The sequence below is a fragment of the Ophidiomyces ophidiicola genome (genome assembly GCF_022830035.1).
Source record: "Ophidiomyces ophidiicola strain CBS 122913 chromosome Unknown scaffold_53, whole genome shotgun sequence".
Taxonomy (NCBI): Eukaryota; Fungi; Ascomycota; class Eurotiomycetes; order Onygenales; family Onygenaceae; genus Ophidiomyces; species Ophidiomyces ophidiicola.
Genome location: NW_026054693.1, coordinates 51019 through 70612, shown reverse-complemented (window position 1 = coordinate 70612; position 19594 = coordinate 51019). Strand labels below are relative to the sequence as shown.

The 19594-nt window shown below is 34.2% G+C and overlaps 1 protein-coding gene across 1 annotated transcript; it reads right to left on the bottom strand.

Moving 5' to 3' along the window:
• Positions 1-15219: 15219 nt before the first annotated feature.
• SET1 (histone methyltransferase set1) lies at positions 15220-19057 on the bottom strand (the record flags this gene model as incomplete). The annotated part of the gene is made up of 2 exons (XM_049255747.1): positions 15220-15303; positions 15367-19057. Coding segments are annotated over 2 exons (3775 nt in total), but the record flags the coding sequence as incomplete, so codon positions are not given.
• Between the last annotated feature and the right edge of the window lie 537 nt (positions 19058-19594).

Here is a 19594-nt window from a genome sequence, read left to right as displayed (position 1 = left end):
AGATTTGAAATCTGTCTTAGAACTGATCTGTGTAACAGTTCTGATCTTCTCATTCTAGATGTTATGGATAAATCAAAACAACTTGATTCCATTAAGTTGATTAACATCTACAATGAGAAATCTTTAGATGACAATTCTGATAAATGGACTGTTGACAGAGATCTTTCACAACTATCTTTTTCAAAATCAGATAGTATTGTTCTTGCTGAAGATTTCAATGCTCATCATTCATGGTGGAACTCCAACATTACAACACCTGTCAGAGCTGATGTCTTGATAGAATGGCTTGAAAATCACAACTTGAAATTGATTAATGAAGTGAATAGAGAAACATTTGTCAGACCCAACTTAAGAAATAAATCTGTTCTTGACTTGAGCTTCTTGTCAGCAGATCTATTTCAAAAGTTCTTTGAATGAAGAATTGATTCTGATCTTCATTCAGGATCTGATCATGAAATTATTCAGTTCCAGATTGAATTGAATCTTGACAATCTGGTTGACAATCCTCTTTATGCAAATCAATACAACTTTCAGAAAGCTGATTGGGAAAAAGTGAATGAGACTTTGAAAATAAATCTGTCAAAAAGTGAATATCAATGGTCTTCAGTCTCCAATCTTTCAGAAGAACTTGAGCTGGAAGCTGAAAAGATCAGAGATCTTATTCATGTCTCAATTCAAGATCATATTTCCAGAAAGAGAATAACTGAAAGATTCAAACCATGGTGGAATTCATTTCTGAAAGAGAAAAGAAAGTCAATGACCAGAGCTTTTAGAGACTTTAAAAGAGATTTGATCAGCTATGAAGATTATTAGACTCAAAGAACTGAATACTTTTCTGCTGTGAAATAAGTCAAAGCTGGATGTTGGAATAACTTTCTTGAAAAAGCTGAAGGAAAAGAAATCTTCAAAGCATACAAGTACACAAAGAACTTGAAATTGGAAAAAACTTCAATTTTCAACTATGTTGACTCAGATAATGAATCAAAATCTGCAGTCACATTTGATGAGAAATGCAATGCTTTCATCAGTACTGTTTTCAGAAAATCATCTGAATATCCATCAATCAATTGATCTGAATATCATGAGAGTGAGAAGTGGAAATGGCAGCAAATCACTGAGATTGAAATCAAAAGATCAGTCTTCAGTGGTTCAAAAGTCAGTGCATCTGATTCAGATGAAATTTCTTTTCTGATCTTACAGAAAATCTATTCAGTTCTTAAAGATAGATTGTTTCAACTCTATAAGAGTCTCTTTGAGAAGAACTATCATTCTGATGTCTGAAGACAAGCTGCTGAAGTCATTTTGAAGAAACCAAACAGAAATGATTCTATTTTCAAGTCTTACAGAATCATTTCACTTCTGAATTGTTTGGGCAAAGTGATGAAAAGAGTGATAGCCACTAGACTCAGTTTCTGGGCAACTACTACTGATCTCTTGTACTTTGATCAGTTTGATGGAAAGAAACAGTGTTCTGCAATTGATGTTGCTTTAAGTCTCACTCATGACATTCAACTTGCCAAAGCTAGAAGATTGGTGACTTCAGCTCTTTTCATTGACATTAAAGAAGCATTTGATTTTGTGTCAGTGAATAGATTGATGAAGATTTGTTTGGATTTGAAGTTGCCCAAGAATCTTGCCAGATGGATTGAATCTTTCATGAGAACCAGAAAGATTCAATTGATTTTTGATGAAGAAAAACAGTCAACATCAGTTTCAATTAATATTGATGTGCCCCAAGGCTCACCTCTCTCATCAGTTCTTTTCTCAATTTACACAAGATATCTTTTTGAAAATTTGGAAGAACTGAAAGATGTGAGAATTTCAAGTTACATTGATGACACTGATTTGATTGTTTCTTCTGAATCAGTTGAGAAGAACTGTGAGTTGTTGAATAAAGCAATTAGTGTGATGTATGAAAGACAGACTTCTCATGTTGTTCAATTTGATATGAACAAAACTGAACTGATTCACTTCACCAAAAATTATTCTGAATCAGATTCAGTTTCATTGAATGATCTGACTTTCAAACCAAAAGATCTAGTTAGATGGTTGGGAATCTGGTTTGACAATCAACTCACTTTCAAAAGACATGTGGAAATCAAAATTGCATCAGCTGAAAGAGTCTTGAATCAAATAATAAGACTTTCAAACACAGAAAAAGATCTTACTTTTCAAGCAATGAGACAACTGTATATGACTTGCATCACTTCTGTTGCTGATTTTGGAGTTTCAGTTTGGTGGAATGGTCAAAAGAGTCTACTTCACAAGTTTGAAAGACTTCAGAATTCAGCTTTAAGAAAGATTCTAGGAGCTTTCAGAACTTCTTCAATCTATGCTATGAAAATTGAAGCTGCTATTCCTCCACCCAAAGTGAGATTCAATAAGCTGTGTAGAAACTATGCTTTCAGATTGTTGAAATTGTCAGAAAAACATGCAATCAGAACAAGAGTTTCTTCAAGTTTTTCTCCACATTTAAATCAAATTGAGTTGGACTGAAGAAAATTTCTGAACTGGAATCAGAATGAGTGGACTCTGGATCATGTTGAACAAACATCTGGAAAAAGAAAGAGAAAAAGAACAAAAAGAATTAAAAAATTTCCAAGTCACTTGTTTAAACTATGTTCTATGATCTCAGATCAGATTCCTTCTCTAAAGATTGAAACAGTAAATCCAGAATGGAATAAATCTTGAAATTCAAGTTTGAAGAAACTCATTGACATTCAAATTGATTCAGCAGAGAAGATACTTACAAAGAAAAATCATCAACAACTTCTTCTCAATTTGAAAGACTCTTTGACCATGTATTCAGATGGTTCACAGTCAGAAAATCTGACTACTGGTGCAGGTCTTTATATTTCAGAAATAAATCAAAGATATTCTTGAAGATTGGGCAAACATATGAAAGTGTTTGATGCTGAACTCTTTGCAATTGAAAAGACTTTCTCCAATGCTTTGACTCTTTCAAATTCAAGAATCTTTTCAGAACTATGAGTGTTTTCTGACAGTCAAGCTGCCATTCAGAGACTCAATGCACAGAATATGAAAGCTGAACTGTTCTACATTGAATCAATTAGAAAAATTGCTAAACAACTTGAGTCTAAGAACATTAAGTGTCATCTTCACTGAGTTTCAGCTCACATGGGCATCTTTGGCAATGAAGAAGCTGATATTGCTGCAAAGAAAGCAACTGAATTGAGACAAGATTGTGCTGAAAAGTATGTTTCTTTTGCTTACATCAAGAGACAAATCAAAGAAATGGCAATGCTTGAATGACTGAAACACATCTTTGAAAATGGAAGTGATGTAAATCACTACTCTCAATTCAATTCAAAACCAAAGTGGAAAGCTTGTTCACTTTCATTCCCCAAACAGATTTGGTCAACAATTATTCAGTTGAAATTGAGTCATGGTTACTTTGGTTCTTACTTAATAAGACTACCAAATCATGATAGAGAAATCTGCAGACACTGTGGCTGCAAAGAAACACCAGAACATTTGCTCATGAATTGTTTAAGTCTGAAAGATGACAGACAACAGTGTTTGAAAGAGTTTAAAATTCCACAACTGTCACTTGAGTTTCTATTTAACACTGAATTGGGTTTGAAATGAATGGGAAAGTTTCTCAAACAAACTGAAATAGTCACCAGAAGATGACTTCTGAATGAAACAGACTGAGTATCTTTAAAGATCTCACTTACAATCTCATTATTTGTTTTCAAATTTCTGTGGAGGAAAGACATAAATCACTGCCCTGACACTCTTGTATGTTTTTCATTTGTTAATTTGTCTATAATCATGTCTCTGATCATTGTTTTTGTAATTTAGTTAAATCCTGCAAGACAGCTTGCAGGTAGTCTTCAATGTTCAAGTACTGAGATGAGAATGGAACTTATTTTAAAGAGATTGAGATTATTCAATTAGAGATAGAGATCCCCAATTTCCCTAAACTTAAAATAAAACCTTATTTTATACTATTTTTAGTATCAAAATCATATACAAGTTTATATATGCATTTTGACTTGATGTGCTAATTTTTCTATTTTGTCATATTTTGGTGTAAAAATACACTTTCAAAATAAAGTTTGAAAAAAAATTAAAGTTGTTTTATGGATAGGGAAATCTAGAAATGGGACATAACATAGAAAATTTGAAACTGAGAAGGAAATGGGACTTTTATTCATATTTTGGGATGGGATTGAAACTAATTTTTAAATTTTGGGAAGAGATTGAGATCAACTCAATTGAGATTGACATTCAGTCTTGTCTCTTTGAGATCTCAAAGAGACTCCAACAGTCAGTTTAGTCAAAAGTTAATAGTCATCAGATTCTTGTTTCTTGATGTCAACAAAACAATTCATATCTGACTATGATGCTAATATAGGCTGACTGTTGGAGTTTCTTTGGAATTTCAAGGAGACAAGACTGAATGTCAATCTCAATTGAGTTGATCTCTCAATCTCTTTCCAAAATTTGAAAATTAGTTTCAATCCCATCCCAAAATATGAATAAAAGTCCCATTTCCTTCTCAGTTTCAAATTTTCTATGTTATGTCCCATTTCTAGATTTCCCTATCCATAAAACAACTTTAATTTTTTTTCAAACTTTATTTTGAAAGTGTATTTTTACACCAAAATATGACAAAATAGAAAAATTAGCACATCAAGTCAAAATGCATATATACATTTGTATATGATTTTGATACTAAAAATAGTATAAAATAAGGTTTTATTTTAAGTTTAGGGAAATTGGGGATCTCTATCTCTAATTAAATAATCTCAATCTCTTTAAAATAAGTTCCATTTTCATTTCAGTATTTGCAACTGAAGTCTCAGTCTCATCTCAGTTTGAATCATTAAGTCTTGATTCCATCTCAATTTTTCATTAGTTCATTAAAGATGGAATCTCAGTTGGAAAATTCTTGTCATTGTGATCAGTCTACTTTCAATATCTGTGTCAGTCTTCTGACATAGTATTTAACTGACATCTTCAATGAATTCTAATATAATAGCCAGTTCATCATTTAATACAGATAGTCAGTTTCAGCATATATTCAATCAACTGTTCAACTCATTTGTCAATGCCCACATTTGAAAGACTTGGGAACCAAACAAAAAGTCTGATTTCAAAGTGTGAGTAAGTCAATGTGCAGTAGAAGCTCATACAACAAAAACTTAGTTAGTGAAATATACTTACTAATAACTATATAAATATATATAAATATATAAGTATATAGTTATATATAAGATTTTCATGAATGAGTAGAGTGAGAACAGTGATAATAGAGTTCAGAAAACAATAGTATAGAAGAAGTAGTCAATGAATATTTAAAGAAGTTGTTGAATTGTTCTGTTAATTTCATTTTGCAGTGAGGATTTTGGTCTTATTTATAGACTGTGAGTTTAGAGTTTAAGTTATGTAAGTTATGGCATATTTGTCTTGATTTATAAATGTTACATCATGTGTGATGTAATGTATGATGCAGTATGATGCAGTATATTGTTCAATACTTGCAATAGTTATGTAAAAAGTAATTATACTTTTTAGAAAACTGAATAATTATATGAGACATTTTATAAATTCTGGTGTTAGTTGCTGATACTTTCTATAAACTGAAAGATCTATGATGTAAATGTATAGAAAGTTGATATAACTGATTATAAGACTTATTAAAGTTGAATATAATGTGCAATAGTTTATTAATCTTAACAATAAACTACACAACATTGAATTTTATAATGTTGTTGATGATGTCACATATGATGACATTTTATATGATGTAATATTATTATGATGTAATTTATCATCTCAATTTATTATTCTTTTCTTGATTAATAATTTATACAAGCAATACTATGGTGGTAACATTATTGCTGTAACTCTATTAGAAAATAAAATTTGAAATAAACTTTTCTAGAATAAGATTTAAACTAATTCCAAAAGAGTTATAGATCAAATTTTATATTCAATCAAGATTTATGTATATGACTCTGTAAATGTTATAGAAGTTATACATGTTATAAACATGTTGTATAAATAATAAGACAATATATAGTATATAAATTTGATTATATTTGAGAATGTCATATTCTCACATCAAAGAATCTCTATTAGAGCATCAAAGCTCACAATTCTATCTGCAACAAAGACTCTCTTCTGTGTCAAACAATGACATAAACTTCAATATCATTGTCAAGTCTCAGAAAAAAAGACAGACTTTCAAGCAGACTATATTCTACAATTTAAATCTGAAAATGCTCAAGTCAGACTTCACTCTGCTAATGAATGGAATTTTCAGAACTCTTTGTCACATAATCTGCCATCAGCTGCATCAGAATTACATTATCTGACTTAAATTAAGATAGAAATGATTAAGCTGACCACAGAGACACAGATTTTCCAACTGAAATCCTGTCCCAACTGTTTTTTTTTTAAATGGGATGGGAACAGGGCTCAACCTTCAGGGATAGGGCTGGAAATGGAATGAAGATTGAAAAATTGGGTTGAGATTGGGACTAGAAAATTTGAAATGAAACTTACTAAGCAGTCTCAGAGGACTCTACAAAGTGAAACTAGCTACTACATGCTGGGACTGAAATGAAATAGAGACTAGTCATAATGGGTCTGAGATTCTCAGTCCCTAGAAACTAGATTACATAATTACAAGTAACAGTCTGAGATAACACTTTAAGTATATTTTCACACATAAAGATCAGTTCTGCTGATCTCACTGCAATCTTCTCTGTATCTCTCTCTTCTTCCATAATCTGCAATTAATGTCTGTTGCTCAAATATTTGATGCATTCTGACCAGCTGGTTCAAAGTAACATGTAATTGCCAACTCATTCTCTGATGCTGAAAGTTAATAGTCATCAGATTTTCAATGTTAATAAAACAATTCATATCTGACTGTGATGCTGACATCTGCTCATTGTTCAAAGATTCATTTTCTGTATGCTTGACAATTATTATTTACTTTACTGTTGATTCTGCAAGATGATTATATTAATATAAATAGATGTCTTGATCTGAATTGAACTTCTGCTCAACACTCACTTCAGAAGAAGAAACAGTCAATATGTCTCATGTCATTCTAGTAACTGTTGAATATTGTTGATCAATTTCTCTTCACATGTCTAGAATTTCATCATCTTTAAGTGGTGCAGTCACTGCATCATCAAGATATTTTTCAAATTCACTGATAGCACTAAAATCAGCATCATCATAACTGAAGCTGTCAAAGAAGACACTGTTCAGATTCTAGATTACTCTGTTGTCAGCATCAATATTGTGCAGTGTTCTGCAGAATCAGTATCTCAATTTGTTCTGTTGCATCTAATGAACTTGACACTAACATCTCATGTTGCTTATAATACTCATTATAGAATGTCAGAATGAGATCTCAATACTTCTGTCATTCTTCTCACTCTCAGTGTCTTGAATTCAGTGCATTCATTCACTTAAAAGAATTCAGAACTGCTGCAACAGAGTAGATCTTTTCATGTTCATCTGCTGTCTTTGAATAATACATAGCAAGCTTCTTGGATGCTGTCTTACAAGCTTTAGTGAGAGTGTCTTTTCATTCTGACTCTCTTGATGTCTCTTTCTCTCTGTCATCTAAGTGATCAAATATTTCATTGTATATATGAAATGTTCTGTGAATAGTTGAGTCTTTTGTGATTGACAATGTCTTGATGAGCATCATGAATGACTGCAGTAAACATATAACATACTTGATCTGTTGCCACTTCAAGTTATTCAGAGCCAGACTTTGTATCTTGTGATTGTTTGTTTTTTCAATCCATTGCAACAGATATGGGCAGAGGAAAAGGGCACACACAGCCATCTGATATGTTGAATTCCATCTTGTCTTTACATCACTAATCATATTCAACACACATTCTTTTTTTTGTAGTTCAAGAAATAACTCTTGACATTCAGAGAATGTTCAGACAGCATTTGCAAGTAGACAGATCTGAATGAAGTTCATATCAAGTGTTAGTGATGAATGAATGTTGAAGTGTTATCAAGAAGTGTTATCTTTTGAAGAGTATCTTTAAATGTTTCTGTGTCAACATTGCTGAATATATGATCATCATCAAATCATGAAGCTGTGTTCTCATTGTCACTTTTAATACCCAAGCTATTTATCAATGTCTTCATCATCAGTTGTAGAACATGGGCAAGGCAAGAAATAGAGCTCAATGCACTATTTCAGTCATTATCATTCAGTTAACTGAGCTTTATTTTTAGTGATTGCTGTAAAGTATTGTTATTGCTGGCATTATTGGCTGTTATACATAGAAACTGCTCTGTGATGGTATGGATACTTGGAACTGAGTAGAAATACTCACTTAGATTGACTTCATCATGTGGGTCTTTGATCAGCTCAAAGCCAACTAATCTTTCTTCAAAGATCCACTTGTCAGTTATATAAAATGTAATAATTTCAAGAAAGAACAGCATGTATGAGCTAGATCATGCATCAACAGCAAAAGACATCTTTGCAGTAAAACTCAGAATTTGAAATGTAGTATTAATAATCTTGTTGTACTTATCAGTCAGAAGATTTTGAAGTTTTGTGTGATGAGACATGTCATTAGCAGCTTCTTCATGAACAAGTTCAATCAGTTCACAGAAATGAAAGTTGTCAACAGTGTGAAAAGAGAGATTAAGTGATATAACAGTTTAAAGAACAGATTCATGAAGAGCTTTCTTACTGTATGATATGTGTGACAACTTCTGTTTCTTAATGGAGACATTTTTCTAAATTATCAAGAAAGTGTTACCTCCAATCATTACCAATTTTGATGAAGAGCATGACATATCATCATAACAACTATTGATTGCTCACAATCTCTTTTTCTATTTCTGACTTGATCACAGATCTGACTTAAATAGTGTTGCTGCATACCACTTATGTCTTGTGTGGTGAAGCTTGGGTGTGCAAGTATTGTCTTACAGAATTGACAAATAACAGCAGATACTCCATCAGATTTTTCTGCTGTCTGATAATAGCTCTTTCAGTAGACTGCTCTTCATTAACTGCTGTTTCAGTATGAATGATTTCACTTCTTCTGAAAGCTGTTCTCATAGTCTGATGTGAAATTCCACCATTATATGAAACTAGAATGCTTTGAAGCTTTATAGAAAACATAATTCTTTTCATGAAGATGCTTCTGTCTCAGTTCACTGAATATGTCTTCTAGTGGCACTGAGAATTTCTCATCAACAAGAGATTGATTATCAGTGAATGGGACAACAAGAAATTCAGAGAGAAGACAGCTAGACATGATAAATAAATAATAAATTCAATGAGCAAGAAAGATAACATGCTTTGATAATGATCTCTGATGAATTTTCATGATTAAGATGATTGTTGTTGGTGGGAACAGAAGTGACCATGCAAAAATTTCAAATGTAAACAAACTACATCAGATTCAGTTCACCACATCTTGTCAGAATGTCACCACAAATGATTAAATATAAAAATTCTAAATGAATAGAATGATTGTATATGGCTGTCTGCACACTACTATGCATTTATTTTGTTTCTAGATCTTTGTTGATGATTGAAATGTGTTCAGAGAATTGTCAAGTCATATTTCTAGATGTAAATCAACAAAATATCATTGATAACATCTAGATCTTACTTACACATTGCATCATTTTCAATCACCATCAACCATTATGCTTCAATTACATCAATTTTTGCACCACTGTGCTCCATGACCCTTATCAAATGAACTATGATGAATATTTTGATGAGATATACATTCTAATGTGAGCTTTTCAGATTTCAATGAAGAGATGTGCATCATTCAGCATGACTTCATTACTCTGTGGGCATGAATTAACTATTTAAAGATAGCTAGCATCTCTAACTAATTGACAGAAAAATCAACTCTTCATCACTCAGTCATTATTCTCATTCTCATCTTTCTTCTTCTTCTCATCTGAGAAGACAACAATCTCAAAATTCTTCTCTCTAGTTTCTTCAGAGAGAGCAGACAGTGTCAATTCTTCAAAATTGATCTGTGTGAAAAACTTCTGCATCTGCTCTCTGACAGACTCTCTCTTCATCTCTGCTGCAGTCAGCTGTTCATATTCATGCTGGACTTAGTCTCTCTCTAATTGCTGCACCATTTCACTGAAATGAGCAGCAAAATAGTCAGTGACATCATTGTCATTGATCTTCTTCTGTAATTCTGTCAGAAAATGTACTGAGTTATTATCTTGAACTGTTATTCACTCTCTTCTTCATCTTCTTTGCTGAAGAGCTCATCATTATCTTCAGCTTCTCTGTCTGACACTTCTTCTTCTTCTTCTTCTTTTTCTCCACCACTTTGAGCTCTTGATACTCAAGATATTCATGGAACTTGCTCTCATCAAATTATTTTTGCATCACAGTCTTCATCATCTTCATCTTCATCTTCTGTTGCTGCTTGGAGTTTGCTTCCACCCTATCAGCCATTAGCTATTTGTCACAAAGATATCAAGCTCATTACTGAGATTCATTACCACTTTGTGATCTTCTTCATATGATGTATTGCATTGTATTGAGTCTTTCAATCTGTCTGATTGACTTTATTTTTGAGATCATTGACTCTCTTCAGAGCACAATGTCTTTCACAGATGACAACAGTCTTTAAACACACTGAAAGTGTCTTGACTCTCTCATTAGTCATTGTGAAGTAATAAATTGAGATAACAGACTTGAGAATTGCAGTGTGTGAATGAGCAGACAGACAGACAGACAGTGATGTGAGTGAGAGAAATGTGAAAGAGAAGAGAAGAGTGTCAGAGAATTATTATTTACATTTACAGTTTGTTGTGTTGATAGTGTTGTTGACAATCTGTTGTCAGATTACACAGTTGTCATTGAGATGAGTTGCTATGCAACATATATTACTTATTAATAATTATATTCACATGATGCTAACTCTTTCTCTTTCTCTTTCTTCAACTATTCACATTGTCTTTGTGGTGAGTATTATTGCATACATGATGAATTGAATGAAGAAGAGATACTAATGTGTGAATATAGAAAGAATAACTTTCTCCACACTTATTAACTCTTCTCTCTGTGATGAATCCCAAGCTGACTTCCCACTGCCAGTTGATAATGTTGGTGGTGAAGGTGATGGCCCACTGGAGCCCAGCCAGATAAAACTGACTGAGTTGGTGAGATTGGAGGTCAGTAATTTGGCCACCATCAATGCCACCAGCATTGTTGCTGGTGGTGGGGAGAAGAAGAACAAGAATGATGATGATGATGATGATGATAAAGAGAAGATGATGATGATGATGAAGAGAAAATAATGATGATGATGAGTGAGAGTGTGATTGTCAGCAACAGTAGCAACAATAACAATAACAACAATAATAATGATGATGATGAGAAGAAAGAGAAAGAGATTTTCTGTTTTCATCTCCACATCACTGACTCAGTTCTTCTGTAAGTAACAGTTCAAGATAATGAACTCAATTCTTTTTTCACTAACAATTGAAAGAAGAATTGAGGAGAATGAGAACTATTTCCACACATCAATGTGATTAGAGTTGCTGACAGACTATCAAGATGAGCTGAATCAGACTTGCACTCATTGAAACTGATGTGATGAGCTCTGAATTAATACAATGTCAGATCACATAATGACTGAATATCTTGCCATTCATCTCTGCTCTGCTCTCACACTCTCCATCTCTGCTGGCAGTAAGTGATAATAGTTCAAGATAACAACTCTGATGCTAATGATGCAATAGATATTAAGCATGAAATTTACTGATATTCTTAGCATGTTGACTTTATGATGCTCTTCATTCTCTTTCAGTATTTGATCTGTAAAATCATCTTTGAGCTGAATCTCTGACTGCAGTGGCAGTAAAGTGTCTTGATGACACTACAGATGTCAGTTGAGAACATAATTATTACATTTTTGAAGTGTAAGTAAATTTCATGAAATGCAGATGAAATATTTAATGAGGATTAGATGGAAATATAATGACTGCACATCATGAGTGAGTTATTTTGTCTTAAGTCAACTTGACTCTGATGCATGGTCTTCTGAACTGCCTGAACTGCCAATATTTTGGCAGGTCATAGATGGTGGGGGGTTTTTTTTAAAAAAAAAAAATAAAAAAAAAAAAAATTAATGTAAATAGTTCTGTGCTCTTCAGAGTGCTCTTTGGGGTGATAATTCAAAATTTTCTTGTTGTGTGTTATTTCAGAGATAATGATTCTTGATAACAGCCCAGTGCATATTTGATGATTCTATGAGCTTACTAATAGTCTGGGCACAGAGATGAGATTTCCCATCTCTAAATGTTTCACTTGTAAATTATATTCCAACAGAGAATGGGATGACATCATAATGTTCAGAGATGGGACTGAAAGTAGAAAATTTTCATAGAGTTGAGAATGGGACACTGGCTAGATACATGTAACAGAATAGAGTAATGAGCTTGTCCCACAGAGAAGAGATAGAGAGTAAAAGAAATGGAATTCTTTTCTGTTGTTGTTCCATTGAGTTCCCAAAGAGATCCCTATGGTCAGTCTAGAAATGATCACAGATACATGAAACAACAAGATTATGATAAATAAATGTACTGAAAACAAAACTATTACATAAAATTGCAATGAATGAATTTATATTCATCTATCTGTCAGAGCAATTCTTTTTGAACAAATCTGTCTGAGCATTTTTCTTTGAACAGTGCAATTCAGTGAGACATAATATTAATGATGAACATATTCAATATGATGAATCTTTTACAATTCTGCAACAATGAACAGTAGCTGCTTTACTTCTACAAACTCAAGCTAAATTAATCAGAGCTGAAATCAACATAAAATGTGAAGAGAAAATTATTTAGTGAAGAGAGAGTCAGATTATATGAAAGCAAAAATTTCTTTAACATAAATGATTCAAAAATCACAATATTATAATTTAAGCTTCAGAAACAACAAGACACAATAATTAATAAAGCAATTAATCATCTAGAGAATCTCACTGAGAATAACTTTCAAAAGAAATTGTCAATTAAATATATTAACTGTTCAGAAAAACAAGAAATCTGAACAAAAATATACAACATGAAAGCTTCAAAAAATATTTTTCATCTTCATAAATCAGAAGATAATATTCTTGCATTTCTTGTCACTTGATGATAAATTATCACTTAGTTAATAAACTGTTCAAATCAATGATCATTTCATCACATTTACATCAAAACAAAGCATCAACAAACATAAAGCTTTAAGTAATAAAGTCATTGCACATAAGAAAAAGACATCAGTCAAACAAAAAGCAATTCAAGAAAGTAAATAATCACTTAAGTCTGCTGAAAAGATTGACTTACTAAATGATATCTTAGCACTTAATGTTAATAAATTCTTCACTGATAATAACATAACTTTTTCTACATTTTCTGACTATTATACTAACAGTTCACTTGATTGAGGAACATCTAGAAGTCATCTATCATCAAAATTAAATGACACAGTAATGTTAACTTCAAATACAGAAATAATATGTATTAGTTATAGAGATATCAGAACATAATAAATCAATGTCTCAATCACTACAAAACTTAGTAAAGAAAATTAGTAGTAATGATATTTCTGATTTTACTCATCTTCTTTTCTGAGAACAAGAACTAGTATCTCAACACTTTCAAGAAGAATAAATACTTTATCTACAAAACATACAGTTTTCTATCTTTTATCTATTCATAAACTTTTCAGTAATAAATGCTGATAACATTCTTATTACAGATGAATTAGATGCAATAATTAAATAATAAGTAATATTTAGTGAATTATCAGCAACACTTACTAAATACAGAAATGCTTGATATATTATAATTATGGATCAATAGCTTGAATTCCTTCAATTCTTCTCTGAACAGTAAAGACTGAACATATTAAAATTCAAGAAATGACATCTAGTGTCTGAAGTTCTTATTACATTAGTAATTGATTTTTATTTTAAAGAAATATTACATAAACTTCAAGAAGATCACTAAGTTTTGTTATTAAAATCTATAAAATATAAACTCATTTACTTTCTATATCAATTCTCTGAAGAATTTATTCAAATACAATCATCTACAACAGTAGCAATAGAAATCTGAACATCTTTAGATGAAAATGATGTTATAACAACAGAAGATATTTAAGAATGACTAAATTTAAAAATAAATGAAAAATAAAATATTTACAGAGAATGTTGATTGATTCTAAATAATTTCATCAGATGCAAAGTACTATATCTTTTTAATTATTAATAAAAAGCTTATTCAGCTTGTCTGTAAATGCTAGAAACAACAGCTGAAGATTATTCACATCTAATTTAAATTGATGATACTGATGTGCTAAAACAAACTTCAAAGAACACTCTACAACTATAAAAAAACTTTATATTAAATAAAAATGAAATTCTTAATGTTAAATTAAAATATATGCATTATTAGCATTAATGTAATCTATCATGTCTATTCTAGCATGAAAGAAGTTTCTATACCCAATGACACATATTAAATTAATCAACAAAGCAAATATTGAAAAGATGTTCTTCTTTTTCAACTTCTTCTACTATGATTATCAATTCTAATCTGATATGTTCAGTACACATGTTTTCAGTGAGGACATTGATTTAAAAAAATATTTCCCAGCAACTGACATGAAACTGTACATAATACTAAAGTAGTTAGAGACTAGTTAGTCAGCACTTTGAGCTTAGCCACAAAGCTGAAGGAAGAATAAACAAGACATTTTTAACTGCATAATCAAATTGCTTACAGACTTTCCATAGCTCAATAGATCAGGTAGCAACAATTCATAATAAATTAATAATCATTCTTTTGTCATTAAGTACATACATTGTGTTGATATAGTTATTTAACTTAAATACATTTAAGTAAATTACATAAATTAATATTGTCATTGTGTCTAATAATATATCTTTTTCATTGTATGATTTAGTCATATGCATTAAAATAGAAATTTTTGTGTATCATGTAATGAAAGTAGAGTTGTCTGAAATTACATTATTTGTTTTTGCAAATTCTTATTTTCATAATAAATTATAATAGAATATTCTACTTCAAGATGATCAGAAACAACAGTAGCAGAGTATTTATCAGTATTTATAAAAGCAGATTTTTGATGAGCATCATGTTTGCTCCAAAAAGAATCTGACTAGTTAAGAAAGCCTTTACATCCTGCTGAACCACAAAGACATGGTATTCTATCATCACTATCCCATTCTCTCTCAAACTTGTAATCGTACGTGAGCTCCTCATCTAAGTCTAATTAGCCATAACCTAGCTATCCAGAATGCTGCAAAGGGAAGGATGACAGCATACCTCTATCAATATCCCGTAAGGCGTAAATTACAATACGCTTACTTCCATCAACCTTAATTATCTTCGCAGTGCAGTTAGGTGTACAGCTATGGTTAATGAACCTAGCAATGCCACCTCGTTTGGTTGCATCAATGACAGTATTTTCATCAATACGGAACAAATAACTGCTTCCAATCCCACTCTTTAAGTACCTTCTTTCACGCATGTCAGCTACTTGTTGCCGAACTTTTTCTCCGACGTATTCAATGATCATATCATTGGCAGAGATGTTTTCCTCGGCATATAGTCCCCAATTGTGAATGGCTGACCGAGCAAACCTCACGGGCTTCTTGCGCTTCTTCAATTGATTGAATCTCAAAACATCACTGTCTCCGCTTTGCATCGGAAGGGCCTGCTTCTGTGCATTAATATCAGCGATGAGGCGGCGATTGTTTACACGCGTGGAGCGGGATGTAGATTTCGACAGAGATTTGGCGACAAGAAGTCTTGCTGCCTCCGCAGCAGTTGTCTGGGGGTCGCTTTTCGCATTGGCCAATCGCTCTTCTCGAGCCTTTTGAACTTTGATTCGATGAGGCAAATATTTCGATTTCTCTGATTCACGGATTTTTCTTCTTGGCTCCGTCCTAGCCGAACCCGAGAGATTAGGTACATAATAGCCCCTAACTCTAGTTTCGCAATGTACGAGACCTCTTTCACCACCACGATTAATGGCCTTAATTTCTTTGTGTTTCCAAGCCCAGGCAGTGAGGTCATGAATTTTCGCCCTGGTGAAATGAGACAAGACTAATTTAAGATATGTTATATCCTCATCATCCTTCACAAGATTCTGCCAGCCATCTAGGTCAAGCACAGTCATGGTATCATCCTCCACAGTGGGTCGTGGTTCGTCTGTTGACACACCCCATTCTACCTCATTCAATGGCGATTCCGGAACCTCAGATGAGGCTCCTATATCCTCAACAATAGGGTTAGGTGTTCCTTGTATGAAGCTAGTATCTTTGATTCTAATCCCTTTCGGTGTAAGAGATAGTTCGTCATCGAAAATTTCTGTGGTAGTTGTCTTCTTTATCTTAAGCTTCTTCTCTTTGGTTGGCGATACGGATTCAGAAACTGAAGTATCAAGCGATTCTCCAGGTGCCGGAAGGTATTGAGCCTGAACTCCCCCATCACCTTGAATAGCTTTTGTATCGATGAAAAACAGTTGGTCATTTTTTTGCTTTTTGCAAGCTGGGAGTTTATGAAATAATCTTTTTCTCTTCTTTAATGACGTTGGAAGGACATCCGCCGGCTCTATGTAATTCGTGGCATCTTTCGCAGTGGTTTTCAACTCCGTAGCTGGTACATTGTTAGAGTTTTCTTCCGAATTTGGTAAATCTGCGGTCAACAATTCCGCTTTTATCAAATCGTCTTCATTATCAGATTCACTGGGTTCCGAACTTGCATGGCTCGGAATTTGACTTTCTGCATCTTCGGTATCTCTCAGGAAAGATATTTGCTGGTCATCTTCTGACTCCTCTTGCTGATGAAGCCGCTGAAGACGGTGGTACAGAGGGCGAAACTCCGTTTTCCTAGGTTTCGCCAGGCGCCGTTCATCAATGAAGACAGCATTTTCCTGCTCCCATCCCTTAATTTTCCTTATTCGAGGGAGAGCCAGGACATTCAGGCCAGGGGAATCAATTATTTGGTGACATCGGGAATAGGCATCAAGTCGAGGATGTATAGCGGATACCGCATCAATACTGAAACCGGCTCGTTTACTACCATCTGGTTCTGCGATTCCAAGCTTTCGTCTTTTTGCACTGTGGCGACTAGGTTCTAGGTAGTCATAGAGAGTCGGAGCAGCAACACGAGATTTAACATCCTCAAGCAACTTATCTCTCAGTTCACAAATAAGAATACTTAGGGCCTCCCGTACAGGATCTAAGTTTTCCACGCGTAGCCGTTTTTCTTCCTCGATATCTAATTGCAACTCTTTTCGTAGATTTTCTTTCGCTACCTGTTCTTCTAATTCAGCTTTCACGCGTTCCGGGCTTGGACTTCTTTCATAGTTAGGATTGCCGTATGGCTGGCATTCCATATTCATAACATATGTAAAAAGAGCCGTCATGTGGCACATTCTATAGCATCGTTCCGTTTCCATTTCGCCCCGGCGTGAGTTCTCAAAAATAACGTAGTAGCCTGTCTTGTCACATCTCACGTATTTCCAATCATAGAGCTTCAAGCGCCGTTCAAGATGAGGCACGGTTGTAGTGAGAACCGGGACATAGCAATGGGCAATAAATATATATGGATCACGTTTAATCTGTTGCAGAATAGGAATTTCTTCAATTCGTGAAGATACCGATGTTTTGACAACGGTTCGACAATTTCCCTGAAGTAGAAGCGAAGGATGGACAGAGAATTTTCCAGAGGGGCCTTTGGGTGCCGTTGGTGGTGGAAGGTTGTCCTTTAATTGTTCGCTCTGCTTTTTGGTGTCCAGGTTTGCTACCATGGCGTCACTTTTATTTAAGGAAACCTTCATTATTTCTCCAAAAAATGGAAACTCGGCTCTCTGCGCCGCAATGATCTTAGAGACCATTCGATCGCTCACAGCGCCATGGCGATCTACCTCAACTCGAATTCTTTGAGTGCCAATTCGTTGTTCATTCTTGCATTCAAGATAGGCTCTTCTAACAGCCTGGGCAGCAGATACAGGCGCAAGACCACCCAAAGCTCGACTATCTTTATACTTGATAGAGCAGACGCCCAAGAATCTGCCGGTTGTAGGGTCAGTCCGATTATTTATCTCTAAAATATCCCCAAAGCTGGAAAAAAGGGCGTTTATAGGCGCAATAGGGGTTAATGGATCGAATCCTGTCACCACAATTTGAGTTGGAGGACTAGGGCCAACAGAATTTGTAGGGTCGTAAGGCCAAACACGGAGGATATAAGGTGTCGGGCGATATTTTGTTTTTTGTTTGCAAGCGGACCCGCGCGTATAATTCGCAATTGTCACTCGAGGGTCACAAGATCTGACATCTGCCTCACCACTACTACCAAATGGAGTATATTGTGCTTTCTTCCGTTTATCATTCAATGATGACTTTCGGTCAAGATCTGGGTCATATACTATCTTATAGCCACAGACATCATTTTTTACTAGTCGCGCATGTATGTCAGGAGTTGGAGGTGTATAGAGCGCCACATTTGAAAAAACCGGTCCATTGCTAGTATCGCATGTTGGCAACTGAGTCGCAACCCCCGGTTTGAGTCTTAATTGGCCGTCTACCTTGCAAGGGGGCAAGGGATCAGGATTAGCCTGTGGTATGAGGGCACAGGGGAGTGTCCCACTGAGGTGTAGTTCAACTACTGAAGTAGAGCTGTAAACAGACGAGCCAGTGCTGGTGTTACTAGGCAGTTCTGTTCCATTGGAATTGTCTGATGCAGAGTTAAGTTCCCCCAAAAACACATGAGGTGGTTCGCTATTTGCATCATTGACATCCCTCTCACAGGTCTTACTTGTGGCATCTACCGCACAATCACAATCGCTTTTCTCAAGAGCTGGCAGGCCAGGGTTCAGTATTGTTTCAGTTATTTCACACTGTCTTGACTTTAGTGCTTGTCTGTCTTGGGCAGCCTTACTGCGTTTCTTTTGGAGTACTGAAGGTGCAGTTGGAAAAAAATCAGCAAACCCAGCAGGAGTGCGTGACATGATGGAAGCCCAGCTATGACACTAATGCCGATGAGCAGTGTACAGGCATCATTCGCAACCCTAGCTTTTTGGAATGCAGCAGAATAGTCAGCTAGCAATCACAGAAATGGAATGAAGATAAATGAAGGGATTCAAACTATGGTATGGAGTATGACTGAAAATACAGCAAATCAGGCGACAGAGGATATAGAGTGAGGGGAGCTGTGAGATGTCATGCAGACTTCAAAACTCTGTAGGCCATCATCAATTAATCTGGTAAGTAGCTGGATTGGTATGCAATGAATGAATAGATGCACTAAAGTCGATGCACTTCAACAATGATCAATTCAAAGATCTTGTAACTCTCTGGAGAGTACTCAGTGGATAGTAAATGAAGTACCTGTGATCTTGCCAAGCTACAGTAGTTAACATAGTTAATTCCTCACCAAACAACCAGTCTCACCCAATGGCCGCTTCTTTGATTAATTCAAAAATTAACAGAATGATATAATACTTTAATCTTTGTATGTAGTTAAGATTTCTGACTTATTCAGCTCT